General features: G+C 51.5%; 4 protein-coding genes across 4 annotated transcripts; 2 read left to right on the top strand and 2 right to left on the bottom strand.

The window, feature by feature from the left end:
- Positions 1-4,371: 4,371 nt before the first annotated feature.
- On the bottom strand, positions 4,372-5,534 carry NCLIV_039460 (hypothetical protein; the record flags this gene model as incomplete). The annotated part of the gene is made up of 2 exons (XM_003880855.1): positions 4,372-4,438; positions 5,335-5,534. 2 exons carry the CDS (start codon positions 5,532-5,534, stop codon positions 4,372-4,374), a joined length of 267 nt encoding a protein of 88 aa, XP_003880904.1.
- Positions 5,535-6,748: 1,214 nt separating this feature from the next.
- NCLIV_039470 (conserved hypothetical protein) lies at positions 6,749-7,977 on the top strand (the record flags this gene model as incomplete). Its single annotated transcript, XM_003880856.1, has 3 exons — positions 6,749-6,939; positions 7,582-7,643; positions 7,868-7,977. 3 exons carry the CDS (start codon positions 6,749-6,751, stop codon positions 7,975-7,977), a joined length of 363 nt encoding a protein of 120 aa, XP_003880905.1.
- Positions 7,978-9,948: 1,971 nt separating this feature from the next.
- Positions 9,949-10,822, bottom strand: NCLIV_039480 (hypothetical protein; the record flags this gene model as incomplete). The annotated part of the gene is made up of 2 exons (XM_003880857.1): positions 9,949-10,158; positions 10,748-10,822. 2 exons carry the CDS (start codon positions 10,820-10,822, stop codon positions 9,949-9,951), a joined length of 285 nt encoding a protein of 94 aa, XP_003880906.1.
- Positions 10,823-15,696: 4,874 nt separating this feature from the next.
- On the top strand, positions 15,697-18,026 carry NCLIV_039490 (hypothetical protein; the record flags this gene model as incomplete). Its single annotated transcript, XM_003880858.1, has 4 exons — positions 15,697-15,792; positions 16,238-16,612; positions 17,087-17,515; positions 17,841-18,026. 4 exons carry the CDS (start codon positions 15,697-15,699, stop codon positions 18,024-18,026), a joined length of 1,086 nt encoding a protein of 361 aa, XP_003880907.1.
- Between the last annotated feature and the right edge of the window lie 821 nt (positions 18,027-18,847).

Here is an 18,847-nt window from a genome sequence, read left to right on the forward strand (position 1 = left end):
CCGCGCTATAGCAACTAGTGTCCTCGCATTGATGCGTCGCCACCTGGCACAAAGTCTATCGATTCCACCGCGTCTCTCTAGACGTGTTGACGCGAACATCAGCATCCACGCGTCAACCGCCGCCGCGCCTCTCTGCCGCACCTGGGCACGAGATAGGGACGACCGCCGCTGCAGACGTGGCGTGCCGCCCGCTGCTTTGTGGATCTCGCTCGGGGTGAAGGTACGTCCAATGGTTGCCTCACATGGGAGCTCTGCAGCGGCTCACGGAGACGTCTGACACTTCCACCGACAGCGGGTCCCATCTGGAGAGCAGGTGGCCTTCCCAGCTACACGTTCACACGGTATCACGAACCACCAACAGAAGCCGCAATGCCGTGAGCAACGACCCCGTTTCTTCTGCGTCAGTGCTATTCCAGCTGACTCACTGCCTCCGCCTGACGCATGACGTGGACCATTATGCAGTCATCCAATACAGATACGAAGCCGGGAGGTCTCCTGACGGATCCCGACTTCTCGCTGCTCTCAACTATCACTGACTGATCCCTCGATTCATCTTCGACTGGCTCATGTTCGCCTCACACACACACATACACACACACACACACACACACTCTGATTTCTCCCGCCGGTCTCCAACACCTTGGGCAAGTGCCGTCGTCCAACGGTTCCATTCAAACTGTTCAAACGCCGTGGAGTGCCGTCGCCCCCATAGCCCCCGCTTGACCGCGTTCCCTTCTCCGGACACAGCAAGACACAAGCGGGAGCTGGACTCCCCGTTACAGGTGCTAGACGCCGCCATCTACCTCTCTGTTCCAGCCACGGAAACCCGTCCTATTTCCGGTCTCCATCAAGTACAGTTGAAGGCTGAATAAACACGTCACAGACTTCATGGCACGCCACTCAAATCTTCGCCTCCCACCCAGGGACAGCCAATTCCTCCACATAAAAAAAAAGGGTCGTCACCTAGCGCTGGTGTCGGTTCTCGGCCGCACCACGGTTACCTACGCACACTGACTCATCTACCAGATTGAGTCCGGGACCGCGGTTTCTTCGACAGTCGCCTGACACTCGAGTGACTTCTGTTTCTTTGTGTGTACCAACGTCTCGAGCCTGTGTTGGCGACGCCCAGTTCCGGGACATTCTCCCCAACTTCCTTTTGCTACCCGCCCAATGACGTACAACCGGAGCCTGGATAATACCGGGATATGCTCCCTACGGGGGTTTCGATTGCCGCGTGTGTCGTATCTTGCTATATCTCTCTCTCCCATGTTCGCGTCTTCGCGGCAACAGGAGCGTCGTGTGACAAATGGTATGAGCGTACCAATGATATCCGTGAGGTCTGTACAGCACACCGTCGCCTGTTAGGAACTCGCTGCTCATCATTAAGCAACAGCGTCCGCCTGCTCATGTTGCCGGCACTACCCGCTTCCACATCCCTGTTTCTCCTTGATGGTTTCTTGCTTTTAAACGGAAAAAACAGAAGCGATCTGCATCCTGCTGCCTCCCACGGAGCGGCAGTGGCCACTGTTGTCTGGGGGGCGGAGTTCAACGGAAATGACGCTGTCCGTGGGTTCTAGGACCGAGAGAGCAATTGCCAACCGAGCCTCGTGTGCGCATGTGAAGCAAGAGCTGCTCCATCAGTGGAACTCGCACGCCCCCTCCCCCACACCACCTTAGAAGCTGCAGCGGATAGTCAGGATGCCGACAGGGCGGCGCGTTGTGTTTCTACCCAGGCAGCTAGAAGGCATACTACTTCCGCCTGAAGAACGAGGAAAAGCAAGTAAAATAAAGCCCGCTGTTCAACGCCTCGTGGTACAGCGGCACCTTTCTCCACGCTGCTGGGGGCACGAGCTTGCCCTTCAGTTCGTGCGGAGCATGACGACGTTTGTTCAGAAATGGGAACGAAGTGGATATCGTGCACAGCGCCAGGCCGTCTAGCGGCGACCCTGCGTACATCCTTCTCTTCCTGAAAGGCGGCATCACGATATCGGAGAAGGTAGCTCGACTGGAGAGTCGTCTGTGTCTTGTGTTTCCGTCCCAGCGGGTACCACATGTACCTGGTTCACTCACCAGATGTATCTCTCATCTCAGATAACGGGGGTACTACTTCTGGACCTCCGGGACCCTTGAGAATGACCCTCTCGCAGTGCCTTCGAAATGGACGCGCCTACCGCCGCTTCACCATACTCCCGATAAAGCCACAAGGCGCTACAGAGGAACAAATTATCCCTGTTACCGCTTGCGCCCTCTAGCTCGTTTAGACGGCGCGCTTACCACGTGAAACAGAATACGCATTTCCGTGCTATCAGGAGAACGGAAAAAACGGTGAGCTATGCCTAGGTCCGGGTTCGAACTTTCCGCGGCACCCTTCGTTAAGACCAAATAGCACCCTTCATTTACCACGGAACCGCCTCGGGAACCATGGTAAGGGTTCAGCGGCTTGGAATAGGCGTATGCCTGCTAGGGCCGTACTGAGAGAGGCTCCACAGGCCGCGCTACCCATGATGCACTGCGTCAACTGGCGCAGATGGAACGGCAAAGCATTAACGAGCTCCAGGGTATGCGAACTCCCCCAGACTATACTTTCTGGCAGCAACGCGGAAAAGACACATTGTGTGGGCCCCCAGTGACAGGCGCCCTACCAACGGATTTGATACATCTGCTTCCCCCACGTGTTCCCCGAGACCAGGTGACGCACATGGTTCGCCACCACTGCGATGACGAGTCAATAGTCACAGCCAACCCAGTCGGCAGCTAGGTGCCCAATCATCGTGCCTCCACACATTCCACAAATACAGATTCAGTGTCTGCCGCATTCTAGTACAGATTCGGTTTCCAGGTGGGTCTGGGGACAGAGAATCTTTTGTGTCATTCTCAAATGGGAGGGGGACCTCGAAAAGACACCAGACCGTGCTGATGAGGCCGGACGGAGTGAGCAAGAAGAGAACACCGCATGCGCCTGCTGCTGGTCCAGACGCGTATATCCACTGAGCCAAGTGTTCTCTGCAAGCTTGTGGAAGCTCACGTCCCTCACGAGCGTCGGGAGCACGGCGCAAGACCTCGTTGACTTACTATCTTTAAACACAAGGCATTGAATACCAGTTCGTTACCCGATACACGCAAAGGGAGACTACAGGACTTGTTTAGAGTACCCCTTGGCACCTCGTACACCGTTACAGTGACAGGGCGGTCGAGGACGGACGTGGGGCAAAAGTGTGTGAGTGCCCGTCTGCGTCTTCGCTCTAAGGGTTCCCACTCGGTCAAAATACGTCCTTCAGCTCACTTTCTGTAGGGGTAGCAGACAGGCAGAAATCATACGTTGCACCCATGACAAGAAGGCGTGATGAGGTATCCCTCAGTTCCCTTGGAATCTACACCCTGCAGAAGCGATAAGAGTAGGATCGCGGATCGCCGCCAGCCCGCGGCAACCTCGAAGGCGCACACGTCGGACGGCACACGAAACGGCAGTCGGTTTCAAAAGAACGCTGTTGACTGTGACGGGGGGGTGGCGGATGGTCTCCACAAGAGAGGTCGTTCCAAACGCTGAACACTTTACCTGCGTGGTTCCATGGCTCTTGCATGGCAGTTCATGGAGCCGGGCTAGTGGTGACCCTGTTTCAAGACGCCAGTACTACTCCAGTTCGCCAAAAAAGTCGGCACGCAATCATTGGTATATCTCCTAAAGGTCGGTGCGCCGCCCATGTTATCACGCGATGTGCCGGTGTGGGAGCACAGCCGTACTTTCGCTGGTGACTGTGGTGAAGAGACAGAACAATCAAAGGTCGCTTGTCTCCGACGCGATGCTCTGTCCGAAAAACATGCAGAGCTTTACTCTTCGCCTGAGCGGATAAATGCACCCGAGTCCTGAGGCGATGTAACGCACGGGTGCGATGACGTTTGGGTAACCGCTCCATCGTTTCGGTGAGGGGATAAGCGCTCAGTTCCGGAGAACAGGCACGTGAAGGACGAGGGACAGATGGGGAAGCGAAGCCTCAACGTCAGACCCATTAAGGGCGCGTAGCAGTCTCGTACATTTCTCATGTGTTTTAGGAGTGACGCTGATCTCTCTCATTAGTCTGAGGCGTTACGATTAGCCTTGACTGTCTGCTGTATCAGGACTCACTATAAACTGCATTCGTGAATGCGATTGCTGTTTAGGGTTCTCGCACCCGAGCTTTCCTCCACCTCCCGTCCCTGAACGCCGGCACAGCTTGCAGTGCTGGCACCGCTTCTGGCTGCGAGTGTCTCTATACAGAAGATGAAAATCTGAGCAGTAGAAAATCTGAAATCTGTGATGTCACCCTTCAGCGACGTGCTTCAACCGTGGGGTTGTCGGACAGCAAAACAAGACGCTGAAACTCTCTGACAGGTTTAAAGTGGACTTACGCATTCGTCGTCATCTTCATTACCATTTGACCCATCCTCGCCGCTCCCGCCGCTATTAATCAGGCGCCGCGAGGTCGTGCCTTCACGCAAATCCCCCCGTCGAGAACGCGAACCGGCGCAACGGCGGATCCAGGCGGAAAGAGCAGAAACTGTCAAGACCAAGACGGCCAACGCCGCTATCCGCCTCGGGTTTGATATTCTGGAGAAGCGTCGCCTCCACAAGGCTCTGAAGGGAGGAGCAAAACGAGCAGCAAAATGACGAGTTCTTCGCGCTGAGCTGTATCTGTGCAGGCTCTGCTCAGAAGAGCAAGATGTAGGCGGAAATCCGTAGCTGAAGCTACTGGAGACATAGTTTCCTGGCAGCGAACTCTCCACCGAGAAATCGCGGGGCCGGCTTCGCGTGTGACGACACACGGCGGATGAAGCGTGCAGGACACGTTCATTCAATTCAGAGTCTGCAGGAAAATGCGTGGAATGACGGAATCAGAATATACACAGACAAAAAATGGAAGACCGCCGCAGAGGCGAAGGGGCGAGAGGAAGCCGCAGTTGCTGCTGCGCTTGTATCAGCTCAACTGAACGATGTGAGAGTCAATGAGACGGGCTGTCGGGGCCGATATGTAAGAAGATGTACAGGTTTCACAGAGGCACGCCAACAGTCTGGCAGCGTCGTTGGGTGCTCTGGGTTGAGAGAGAAGGTGTGCACGGCAGGGACGGGCAAGCGACGGAGTCACTTGGTGTCTGGACAGGGAAGCGTGGCACACGGTACAGACCCTAGCCCAAGCCAGGAATGAGAGGTTCGGCTGCCAAGCCGCATTCCAGAAAGGGAACACTTTGACGTTAATACGTACAGAAACTGCTGGGGTTTTCTGCAGCTTTGCCTCACACCATTCCCTCCAGAGAGCGCGCGACAGATCTTCACAGGAGTGACGAAGTTTCGCAGCTTACTGGATGTTGCTCCGAGCACGGGGATGACTGGATATGTCATTACGTTGTAACTGTTCTTCGACATGTGCCTTCTGCACCAGACCTGGTGTGCTGGAAGCAGGCAGTGGCGGAGACTGCAAACACTCGGTTCCAACGAAGCCACGATGCAGAAGTATGCTGGCTCCAGGCAGCAGCCAGAGAAAAAAACGTGCCATCTTCATCTTGACGTCACCGTGTGCCACAGACTTTCAGTACCTGCTTTACTTGAATTGAAAATGCGAAGGAGTCACGCAACCTCGCCAGGGAAAGAGCTGTCGACAATCTTTTGGTGGAAGAACGTACGGCGGGCTGGTAGGCAAGTGCTACTACCGTTAAAGAAGAGAAACGGCTAGAAGGGTGAGAACCTCTGATGTAGCCTCACCACAAGTCCTGCCAGAGAAGCGCGACACCACTTTTGCACAAAGCTAGACTAGCGCCTGGCGGTGCTACTTGAACCTCGACGGGGACGCATGCTCCTAGCGGACCGCATCTGAACGAAACTATCTTTAATTTCGGTATATACGCAGGTGTGCCTACAAGTGATCGACGCATCTAAGCATGCAAAACTAGACGATATCCAGATCTCTGGTGTAATTTGCAGCGCTCCTGGAACGGCGCTGTCGTTGAGTGGCTTTTTTTGCATGCGGGCTCAAGGAGTCAAACCGGTCTCCCAGGTCTCCGTGATCACTGCAGAGGCTCGCCTCCCCTCGCGAGTCAACAACCAAGCCCCAACGCACTACCCCCCCGGCGCCCAGAACCCGGCACAGCGCAGACGGACGACAGTTGCCCTCAGTATTTTGGGGAGCTGGCGATATATATGCGCGCGAAGTAGCAGCACATGTCGTCCACCTACGGTCGGCATTACTGAAGAGGTTAAAACATTGGACGGGAAATGCTGGCAGCTGACGCGGTCCACAGAACCTGGATGCACAGAGAAAACAACCGGGTTTTTTCGGGCTCCATTGCCAAAGAGTATACGAATCAAGTTTCAAAAGTGTTTGCTTGGAGTCGGCGCCGTTCCTTGGACGCCTGAGAATTATTTAGCAGTGCAGCGTCTCCGTGTTTTCCCTCGACAGACACTCGAGCTCCACAAAATCGGGTACCTGCGTCACAGAAAGAGAACTTGGGAATGAAAAGGCCACTCGTAACGTTTGCTCTCTGCGTCTCACTTCTGGTTTGTGTAGTCGACGAAGTATTCTAGGCAGACTCTCTCTGTTGGCCGGGCGAACTCAGTTCGCTCTGACCAGCTCTGCCATACACCGTTCATGACTTCTGCGTTTGTTTCTGCAACGTCCTTATCCCAAGCCACCCCTTCGCCTCGTTTGTGTACAAGCTGCTGTTTTTGAGAAAAAGCCGTGCGATCCTATATTGGCGAGCTTCCTTCACTTTCGCAACGATGGTCAAGTACTGCGGGGCCAAAAAGTGCGACTTAATCGATCTCCTGAATGCTGCGACCACGTCGAGGGAACGCAACAAGGTCGTGAAGCAGCTAAAGAAATTTGACCCGTGCCCGAGACGGGAACTCGATGTGGAATTCGACGCAAAAGACTGCAGCTGCAAAAAGTATAACCAGACGCAGTACTTCATGTGAGAACATCCACGAGCTCTCTTGAGCCGATTCAGGAACTCTCGTGCTTCCGGGGTTTTTTCGAAATGTGGAAATTGCTCGTGTGGACTTCTCTAATGTGACCCCTTTACGAATCTACCGTTTCTGTTCATCTCACGTGATTCTTGGTGAAATGGGGAGGTGACTACTAGTTCTGTGAACATCCAAGTTCTGCCTTCGTCGAACGTTAGACGGAAGACGGCATGGTTTGCTGGAAGTTTGTCTAGGTGGGGGAATACTACCAGTTACCTTTCTATGTACGTGTACTTGAAAAACACCCGGGGGGTCAAGTACCTCACGGGATTTTTTCAATACGCATATGGTGTTTGCAGTCGCCGGTATCACCATGTCAACGCCTTTCTATGTGTGACATTTCGGCGCATTAGCTCCACACACTAGTGGTCACTATTGTGCAGAGGAAAATGCTACATTTTGACTACCAGGAGAAGGTTTACTGGAGCTTTACAGGCGTAGACACTTGTAGAACACAAAAGATCAGTGGTGACTTACAGCAAAGCACAGATTTCCATTTATCAAAAAGGAACGTCTCATTTTTTCACTCAATAAGAATCGTCAGCGGAATTGTCACAAATGGCTTGGTGCCCATCGGTCTTTGTTTTCAGGTGCTGGAGGTGCGACAAACCAAAGACGACGTCAGTCAAAGTCATGTGGAACAGTCCCAAAGGTATACAGATTTTCCGGCTGGGAACCAAAGGCTGCAAGCAGATCCTCCTATTGTTTGTCTTGTCTTAGCGAAGAGAGAAACACTCTGTTGGGACTAAAACGTTTATTTTCAGAAGACGCGTGCCAAGAGAGGAATTGGTCGTCGCTGCACATTCCATTTTTGATCCTCTGGTCATTCGAAAGGCCCATCACGTTCTCCATATTCTGATGCCTGTTTTTTTGCAGGTTTGAAAATAATATGCAACACATGCTACTTCGCTTTGAACGCGAATGCGGACCTGGAGAGGTCCAGGAAGGAAAACGCGCAGTACTACGATTTCATGAAGAAAAAGTAGCGACTGCCTGTCCAAGCAGCCCGGTTCGCCCGCGTGTCGGCACGCCTCGTCCTCTTCTAAAGTCTGCTTCTGCGGAAACCTCGAAGGCCGTCAGATGAAGTTTGTCGTATGCCGTTTGCTCTCAGTTGCGGGGGCCGTGATAAACTACTTTGGAACTAGTGTCGAACTCAGGTCTACCATACCATGAATAACGTGCGGATGCCTATGCACCAGCCTAGGGTCCCAGGTCTGCTACGTCTTCCTGTCAGCCGCAGTCACTCCGCGAACCAAAGTGCGTATAGAAATACAACGCAGAAATCTCCCACAGAACAGGATGGGGGCGATATCGATATTTGTTGAAAGAGAAGTCAGGGTAGTGCGAGCAGGTGGCCTGGGAGTTGAAGGCATACACGCGTCACACCAACCCACCGCATATTTACAAACTGCTGTCCGTGCACCATTATCCCAGACCACGGACGGATGATATTGACCAAGATTCCCTACAATGTTGAGGTTATCACGACGTCGTCACGTCTTGTGTACCACCGTTCTCATGTTCCTTCTGTAGAGCGGACGATGCTTCACTGTTGCGTTCTGCACTGCCTTGTCACCGTTTAGGTCACTACAGAAACTTCCGTAATATGTACCGCGCGGTGTCGATTTCGCAGATAAGCCGCTGCCCTGCTGCATTCACAGATCAACAGAAGAAAAGTGAACTGTGGAGACAGAACGGGGATTATGCAGAGCATGAGCATGCATCCTGTAAATCAGTGGTCAATTAAGTATAGCAGAACCTCGTTCCTGTCTTACGTATTTCTGGTATTAGTTGCTTTACTTCTTTTGCAGTTCTCGAAGAGGCCGTGCAAGAAGCAGGTAGAGATTTGTTTCTCGATTTCGAACTCGAGAGTGTGTGAGCCGTCAGTAGTTGTAACACCTCGACCGGATAATAAGCCTAATTGACATTCCTGAACTAAATCTGTCTCCAAATTTCTAAATAAAAATATGCTCAGTTCCCCACACTACGGTCGCCTAGCAGCAGGTTCGGCGATTCAACACATATATGTACGGGGTAGCTGAACACCTCAGGGCGAAAAACGAAAAATGTGCCCACCTCTTATCGCCCCATTGCATCCTCTTCCAGGTCTTCGTAGCCCTGTTCTTTCCGCGCCCTCAGCGCCACTGTATACGAACATCTCTACCAATTTTCGAACTTTTACTAGTGGTCTCGTCCTCTTTCCGCATCGCACTATGCATTGCGTGCGTTGGCGACGCAGCTCAAAAAAAAAGCAAATTCCAGCGGAAGCAAGTCAGGATCAACACCTCTAGCTCTGGTATTCAGGGTAGAAGCCATCTGAACAAAGGGTACGTACGGGAGTGCTACAAGCATCGGCTGCTGCACAGCAAGGGAAGACAGTTATTTCTGTAATCACAACAGCTACATTGTTGCTAGCCTCAACGTTTCCTGGTTAATCTAAAAGCCATCCTCATGTTGGAACCGACAATTTCATATGGTCTTTTACTGCTCTGCCTTCCCTTCCGTCCGGTAATGAGACCTGAAGGGAAGGCAGGCGACGAAACCACGGATTCTAACCCAGGATTACTGGGCCACTAGCTGGTAAGACAATAGGGAATTGCTTTCTTTCTAGCTTCGTACCAGCTACATACCGTTGCTCGGCACCTCGAAGCTAATTTTCACTGCTGCTGAACGGCCGCATGCGACCCGAATGACTCCAAGTAGTGAAGAGCACGAGACTTGAAATGCCTTCGGAAAAGCGCGGGCAACCCGTCGAGTTCTCTTCATCGAGAGAGAGAGAAGCCGGTTACATATAGCGGGACAAAGCTTGCTCATACAGACCATAGTCATTCATAGTTAAGCAGAAAACAGGCACCTCTGACTTCTCCCAGCTCGACGAAACCTCAGAAACATACAACGCCACAACAGTCCTTTATATCGTTTGCATACATGCAAGCAGCAAAAACGGTGCCAGCCTGTCATGCCCCCCCCGTTTGCTGAACCATAGCATCAATAACATCTCCGTCTTCGATACCCATATCTAAGGGGGTTTTCTCCGGTTTTACACGCTCTCCATCGAACAGAAATCTTACAGCGTCCATGTGTTGGCCTAGACGATTGCAGTATGCCTGCATAAGTTTCTCAAGCTTAGTCTTCTTCTTGATTTTGAAGTATACCTCACTTCCGTCCTGCATACAAGCCCGTAGATGGAGAAAGACGCAACACTCACCTCGTGAAAAGTCGTCTTTGCCAACCACTCGACCACCCTCATGATTCAGCAAAAGCCACGTTCACTTTGAACGGACAGTGCACCACAGCAATCGTTGTTCCGTACTGTTCACATGGCAAAGTTCTTCCTTCTATGATATGAAAAATGAAGGCGGTCTGGATGTTACGTGCGCAAAAAAGAGTTGACGTAGAAGCTCAACACCCCCTTCCTCCCGGTGTGCGTATGCATACACCTCACGGTACCGGTTGGCCGAAGTAACTACGCCAACAACGCCCAAACCAGCGAGGCTGCTCAGTTGCGGGATTGATGAAGCAACGTGCCTTTCTTCTCTTGAAGTTGTCTCTGCGAAATTTCTCCTCTGCAGCAACAAAGCAACGCCCTATTGCGTGTTGACACACACCCATAGGCGATCTTCCAGGAGACGTAAAGCAGAGTATTAGGCAACGCGCGCATTGCCTTGCGGCCACGTTACCAACGGGACGCGATGGTGTTCAGAGAAAGAAAAATCATCTATAACTCGCTAGGGAACAGGAAAACGATCCACTTACGGGTGAGCGAACCTTAAGCTGCATATGCTCCTTTTCCCCAGCATCGTCCTTTTTGTCGTCCGACATCGTGTCCATAAAAATCGTTCAGGGAAAACGCACTTGGACTGATAAATGGTAGAAGCGGAAGAAGTGTCAACCGTTTGCGTAAACACGGCAGCCTTTCTATCTAAACCCGAAATGACTTTTTGGAGCACGGGAAAACCCACAAGGGTCTGCAGATTTTACGAGGAAGGGAAAAGTGTAGAGTTTTTCAGAAGTGGTATTGCTGCTTGCTGGAAAGAGCGCCACTTTCCGCGTGCCAATCGCGTTCACGCTTCACGCTCGCATGCTGTCTACCTTTTTTTCTTCCTCCTGGTCATTCTCCCCCGTCGCCGTCCAGCTCGAGTATCTGGAGCTGTGACGCACCACGACTTTACCCCCACCTTGGGTTGCTTTGTCGTTGATGTCAGCCGCCGCGGCAGCAAGGATGCTACAAGGGTGGCGTCGGTTTATCTGCCGACGGGAATCGAACCGACAGGGAGGTGGGAACGTCTCGAGTTTCTTTCGTTAGCCTCAGCACACGAGCGACTTTCATCCGGCCTTACATGCAACCGGGGATGTCGCTACGCCGTCGCAGGATTCATGCTCAGTAACCCACCGTGCAGGAACAAATATTATTTCTTTTCATTTTGCAACCTAGTATCATTGTCGACAGATCGAAATATTCCTTGGTACCGCCAGCGTCGTATAGATCAGCACAATTGTTCCAACTTTGATGACAAATTTGCAAAACGAATCGGATCCCGGGCTACGCAGCACAGGGTCACGTGAACGCGATATTGCACTGCATGCAACGAATTTTTCGTGTGTCAAACATGTCCGTACGTTGAATTATGTGACTGAATGTTTTCCACAAGTGCATAAATGGTGTAACGCATGACCCACTCGTGTCTCGCACTCAAAAAAATGGGGCCGTGCAGTCGTGCTAGCGTTGCATTACTTGTTGGACCGTGGTGTCGCTTGAGAGGGAGACAGTGTCTATTTGAGCTCTCGGCATTTCTATCTGTGTCTCACCACAAAGACAGCCACAGCAGGAGAGGCTGTAGGGTCGCACAGACCCGACAGTAGACTGTAGTAGGATACCTTTTTCACCGCGGTGGGAGTAGGTGATATTGCCCGTTGTGGTATTGACCGTCCACAAAGCTCTTTGTCGCACGGCTCGACTCTTATGCAATCTGGTGCTTGTATCATGGTTGTAGTGCACTCGCAAGATTCCTTTCTTGACATCTGTTTGCGGTACTTTGAAAATAATAACATACGATAACCTCGCAACTTGTCCGCCGGACGCTGACTGTGCTACAACATCGCAGAACGGGCGGTGATGACTTCAGCGTTGAACCGGGGGTTGGCAACGTTGCGTGTCTAGCCTAATCGCCAGTTGTAGCCTGTTTTTTTTTTGCGTAAATCCCCCTTATAATTTATTATCTGTAGCTACACAATTTTACGGAAATTTCGTCAGCAATGCGGTCAGAACTGAGCAGAGAATACCGATGAGTGTTTCAAAAAACAGATCCAGTACTCAACGCGAAAAGCAAGGCATTCGATTTGCGAGGGGGCCTTGCGGGGCTCTGAAAGAGATTAGACTTCTTGAAGAACCATGCCATTGGCGCACAACTACAGTTTCAGGCAATCTCTGCAAAGCGGGCTTCCGTTACGGGTCACCCGACAAGGCCTTGATAATGCAAATATCCTGGGTTGGATCCAACAGCGAACGGTTTTCCCATCTAGAACTCCCCTATAAAGGAAGTATCGACCATCACTCGCAGTGACGACATTTTCTCATCGGTTGGGCAGCCTGAACAAGAGGTTCGAAACAAGCAGTTCCGACTGTCTCGCAATGCATTCGCACACGCCGTTATCCTTGTCATAGTGACAGGTACAGCAGCAGTTGCGAAGCCTTATGTGTGAAGAAGGTCAGTCAGGAGTGACCTTTGAAACGGGGATTGATCCGTAGCCTGTGGGGAAACTTTTTCTAATATAAGCCTTCATTTTCCTCACGTTGCTCCGCTTTCTTCGAGATTCAAATTTGACTTTACACGATGCCATGAATCCCTTTCGAGCGGGGACATTCCTCCTGGCGTGCAGAGTAGCCTGTGTTCGAAGCCCTAGTCGGGTCATGTGAGCGACACTAGTTGGAACAATCTCTCCCCGCTGCAAGTCGTCGTGGCGGTGAAACCCTTTAGGATGAGTTGAACTGTATATAGTGGGGGCACAGTGATTGTAACAGACTGCCCGTGTCGATGGCATGGCTACTATACGATGAAAATGTCTGTAACAAGACTTTATGAGTAGTTATAGAAAAGAGCCTTTAATGAATCAGATGGAACTGCATGACCAGGAAATCAGATAAACCTCGGGAGTGCATTGGGGTATACTCGCAGTGATATTTCTTGCCAAAATGCAGCTGGCACACTGCCGCACACGCTCTTACCATAGTTGTGTATGAGCCGTACTGGAGCTCCAGATTCGGTTCCCCATTATGATGCAAGTCAGCCCATTTCATACAACAACCGTAGCATCCACTCTCGAGGGACCGCGGTGATGGTTCTGACTGCATGGCGAAAGTGACAGTCCCAGCTGAGATCAGAGTGTGTTCACCTTTCGGAACATAGTGGTGATAAATGCAAAAGGATACCAAGGTGTTCATTCAGCAGCCTGGCGCTTTGACCCACTGCAGGGTGCAACGGCGCAGATGAAAACGTAGCTCACCGGAGAGAGCAAATCCGTGTAAGACCGCCGATGAGTCACTCATGAGACGAAAATCGTCTTAATCCTATGCCCACAGCACGGCTCAAACTGGAATATAGGTACGGCTTCTTACTTCTATAGACTGTAAGACGCAGCCGCCGTAATTCATCATATGATTCAAGCAAAAGTAGATTTTCTTCGTGCCCTGTGGACACCGGAAAATGCAAATAGGGAATATGCAGATGATGAGAGACATGGGTTCTAGTGATTGGGTACGCCGCACACCGTGCCCGCATGTGCCGATTGTTCTACAGACACATACCATGAGATGCTGAGGCAGCGCCTTAGACTTCCTAGCAGGTTGTGACTTCTTGAGGGGCCCTGATGAGGTGATGATCAAGCGATGAAACTCTTTTCAGTGCGGATACTTGAAAATACGTTCAAAGTGACCGTGTGTGGGGCTTAACTTCGACAGGTTGCTGGTGGCGCTAGCTGTGGACATGACGGACCTAGAAACTGTGGTAGTTGCTTAGCAGAGCAGGCAGGGACCAGCAAAGTCATTGAAAACAGTGTGGTTGTTAATGAGAGTATGCTGAGTTTGCAGGTTGTCTCGAGCCCCCCGAAAGTGCCTGGTTTTTCGTCTGCGACAGAAGAAAAGGTACTAACCTAGCGTAGTGTGCGTGATCTGCAGAGCTACCCAGTCAGATATTCGATGCGGTGTCTGAATAAAAAGTGCCAGGTTTTGGGATTTACATGGTTGATGCAAACAAGCTGCATGAAATGAGGATTCTTGCCCGTTCACAACAGTGACAAAATTCAAAACTGCTTGCTCTGGGGGAGAGCCCACCTATAGCAAGAGACGGCTGCTACCGTTGACCCCAAATCCCGGTGAATCACTTGTACAATACTTGCCCTAAACGCTTTTCCGACGGGCTCTGCAGTCCAGAGCGTCGACTTTCCAAGTTGCATCACTGACTACAACAACGTTAAAACTTACTACCGCATAAGGCTGTCCTACACACGTGGATCCTCACACCAGTAGCTACTCTTGTCACAGCGGCGCTGTCATATAACGCAGGTGAAGGCGGGGTGAATTCATCTCTGGTAGGCGTAAATCCATTTGGCCTTCCTGTTTGTGGCTGGGTGTGCCTGGCGAACTCTTAGGGGGAACACGAGTGAAGAGAATGGCCTATAACACATAGCACCACGCTCCTTTTTCACGACAGTGGCGTATTGTTAGCTCCCACGAAAATGTGGCATATCTATGTGCATCTTTCTCCATCGAATTTTTCTCCTTTCGCTTCCAGGTGAAAGGATGCGCAGGGTTTCTACGCTTCGCCACATGAACCCATGCACACTCGGGGCCTTCTGCCGAGACACCGCGCCACCGGCAGTCGAGCTACCGACGCTGTTCGCGGCCTCGGACCTGCATGCGAACTCTACCTGTCTCAGCCGAGAAAAGTACTGTAGGCAGGATCGGATGAAAGATGCTCTTTGTCTTGTGTCTTCAAGCGCGCTACTGTGCTAGCCTCGTGGTCTGTTTTCTCGTGTGCGGCCGGCGGATAGTGCCCGGAGCAATGACGGGAGATTGGCCACTCCGTCCATGGCTAATCGCATGCTACTTTCCAATATCTCGGGACAACTCCTTCCTGTAGTCAAACATATTATTTAGGCGCTTGGATATAACGCTTTCTCCAGTTAGGAGCAATCGTCCATCCCTGAGCTCAGTCCCTGAAGTCACTGTCTCGTTCCACGCCGAAGGTTGAGGCCGCAGCCCCTCCATTATTTCCAGAGGAAGTTCCCCTGAACGAAACAAGTGACAGGACAAGAATTTTGTTCATCCTGGAATTCATTATCATGTCCGAAGCAGAAAACGTGATTCGGAGAACTTCAACGCGGAACGGGTTCTGCAGCGTACATTGCCGAAACTCGCTTGACGGACGCTGCCACGACGGTGGGCCAACTTCTTCTGTTGCTGGATGCTTAATCCGAAAAGCGGAGTGGAATTAACTTTTCAGGCAAGGTCGTCATGGTGCTACGTCTTCACTGTTCACCTTGATTCCAGAGATCGCCCCTGGGTGTGAAGCGCCAACCTGTCGGCACCAAAGACAGGCCAAATCCACCCTCCGTATAGGATTGTCATTTCCGTATCACATTCATTGTTTTTTACTTCTGCACGACACTGCAGGTATCACTCGACATCGACCTTTCTCGGCACCAAGATGAACGCCACTGCACAACCAGAGGGGAGCTCACAGGCTATGAATGGACGCTCGGATACCACAGATGCTGTGGAAGATGGGAAAGCGACAAAAAAGGTATGAGTTGTACCGCTGACGACAGAATGCTGCCTGGCTGCTTCATCCTGCCTGAAGACAAGAGAGATATCCTGCACAAGGGGATCTCGCTGGCTACGAGGAGAGCTCCCCCTTGCGTGCTATCTTTAATGGCCATCGTAGACAAACGACGTCCACGTGTTTCTCTTAGCGCTGCCCCGTCGGCCGTCCATGTTCCGCCGGGTATCGTTTGCACAGTTTAGCATACCTTTCCGCGTTGGGTTTTATCCTTACACAGACACCGGCTACCTCAGAAGACAGAGTGCTGCTGGATAGCTCTGCTGCAGCTAGAGAGGTAGTGTCGGTGCGACTTCTGTGCACCAGTCATGAGAACTCGTACGTGTCACTTGTGTATACGTTCATCTGGAGGCTAACATAGTAGAAAACGGGTGCATGAAGTTTTCTGTTTCTGACCCGATTTGTGCAGTCCTACTCAAATAATGCATGGCTACAGAGCCGGCCGGCTAGACAAGTTCGCATGCTGTGCGAGTATCTAGAGGTTCGGGATCGGCTAAGACAGCACCGCATCCTGGCAACCTTCCTCGTTATCGGCACAGCGCGGGCTCTTACCCACGACCAGTGGAACAAACGAATGAATGCAGCAATGACCCTCCTCAGGCGTTTGGAGAACGACAGAAAGGAATCCGACGGTGCGCCCGTGAGCGATCCTGAGGAGGTTCTTGCCGTGGAACAGGAGATTTCACATCTCCGTCGTCTCGAATGGCTTTGTTCGTTTTCCGAGAAGGTCACTAGGCTAACACGCAGACTGGCGGAGTGGGTGCTAACGGACGAAGCAAGGGCTGTAAGTTGTCGGATCACAAGCTTGCTGGGGTACACGATTACTCGGCGTAGGAAATAATCTCTGTCGGAACCCTGAAATGTAATTCTGTACGATTGAAAATAGCGGGGTGCCCGCACGGAGGTCTCCTGAGGCCGCAAGTGAGGCACAACCTAGTGTGCTCATCGGAAATGTTAATCGCCAGCACGAAACTGTTCACGCCGACGAACGCAGTTCCCCACACGTCGACGCAAGCAGACACGCGCACACACCGCCATCATTGACCCTTGTTCTATTCAGCTTGCTCCAGACTGTATCTTCAGGTGTGCAGCAGAACAACACTTGGAAGACGAGTGACGACAACTATACGGGGAGGGATAAATTCGGAAGCCAAAAGGCAAGGCAGGGCGATTGTGGACACTGGCCGGCGTACCGCGGCAAGAACTGCTTTCCCTTTAACGATTTCCGTTACCAGCGCTTCTTTCCTGCCATTTGCAGGCCGGCAAAAAGATCCTTGACGAGTTTCCGACACCATTAGACAATGCTGAAGAGTGGGGCCCCGAATCAGGCTCCCAGAGTCAGCAACTTGTCTACTGCCCCGTAGCCATTTGCACGGGGGGGGGTCCAGGGTTGATGGAGGCAGCGAACAAGGGTGCGTCTGAGGTCCCGGGCGCTCGGACTATTGGCATGGGAATAAGTCTTCCATTTGAAAATGGATTGAATCAATACGTAACGAAGGAACTGGGCTTTGAATTTCAGTATCTCTTTGCGCGCAAGTTCTGGATGGTCAACACTGCTCTCGGGGTCATCGCTGCGCCAGGAGGATTTGGAACGCTAGACGAACTCATGGAGGTGATCGCACTGAAACAGACGAACAAACTGAAACGAGATATCCCTATTGTGTTACTCGGAAAAACATACTGGACGGTAAGAGAATAAAGCAGCCACGGGCGAAATCGCGATGCGCCTCTGCAACTTCCACTGTCTCTGTCTCCACGAAACGCATGGCTCATTTCGTTGTTTGCCGAGGCGCTGCACGTACGACGGAAGGCACTCTTTTTTGTGACTGGATAGCACATTACTCATGGCCGTTCGCCTGTACACCGTGGTCAGAAGTCGAGTGACAGTCACCAGTATTCTTGCGGTAAAATGCAGATCAGCTTGTATCTAATCATACTCTTTTTGTCTCTTTGGATATAAACAGCTCCATGCGCACCGGGCGTTGTGTGGGCATTCTGTACTGTTCCTGCAGAGTATCATCAACTTCGACAAAATGGTGGAGTTTGGAACAATCAATAAGAAGGATTGTGACCAACTATTTCTCACAGACGACGAAGATGTGGCCTTCGAGTACATTAGAAGCTTCCTCCTGGGAGACAAGGCGACAAGCGGAGAAGGCTACACCCAGAAGTCTCTGGCGAGAAGACACCGAGAGTAAATGAAAAACAAGTAGATGAAACAAGCAATAATATTAAAGTCATGCCTCCCGACTATAGCACTTAATATAGTATCGTAGAGGGAAGTGCTACCTTAGTTGTGAAGTGCCTTTTCGGCTAGACACCTGCGTGGTGTGTTCGCTGGACCACCAACTGGTCCTGTTGCCACGCTGTGGGCAATTTCGTCACACTGTTTATGCCGCTTGAACCATACTTGCATTTCGTCCTAGTGCCAAGTATCTTGTCAGTCTGAAGGGGAAAACCACGTGTCCTCCACTAGGGGTATGCCACACAATAGTTACCCTGAAAACCAGAAGAACCCAAAGCTTTACTGCAGTATGAAGCAGAAAGTTTCAGCATCCAAGAGCTTTGGGTTACTAGGCATGTGATACTGACCTCATCTTTTGATATTTGTTCGTCGATAGCCGCTCGATTTGAAAGTGAGCTTCAGTGACCGTGTAACGCCAATTTCGATATATGCGTCGCGCTACAGCTCCACTGAAAAAGTGTAAAATCCGGTTTTTACCGCGTTCCCCGCCATCCAACAACACGAATTCGACCCACCTAGCGAATAGACCCCGTTTGCAGTCAAGAGATCAAAGGGAGCGTGTTGTTACTTTACTATACGCGAACAGCGGTTGGATCTAGTGAACAGACAAACCACGAGAATCTGAGGGGCGACCGCTAGAAAAGCACGCGAGCTGGTGCTCCGCATCCCGTTTTTCTAATACGCAGTTGGATCAGAACCGGTCTCAGCACCACTGATGGGTGTAAAACTCAAGTGCACGTTGACGCACGACGGCTGTGGCTCTTGGGGCCTCTG

The sequence above is a fragment of the Neospora caninum genome, chromosome IX, assembly GCF_000208865.1.
Source record: "Neospora caninum Liverpool complete genome, chromosome IX".
Lineage (NCBI taxonomy): Eukaryota > Apicomplexa > Conoidasida > Eucoccidiorida > Sarcocystidae > Neospora > Neospora caninum.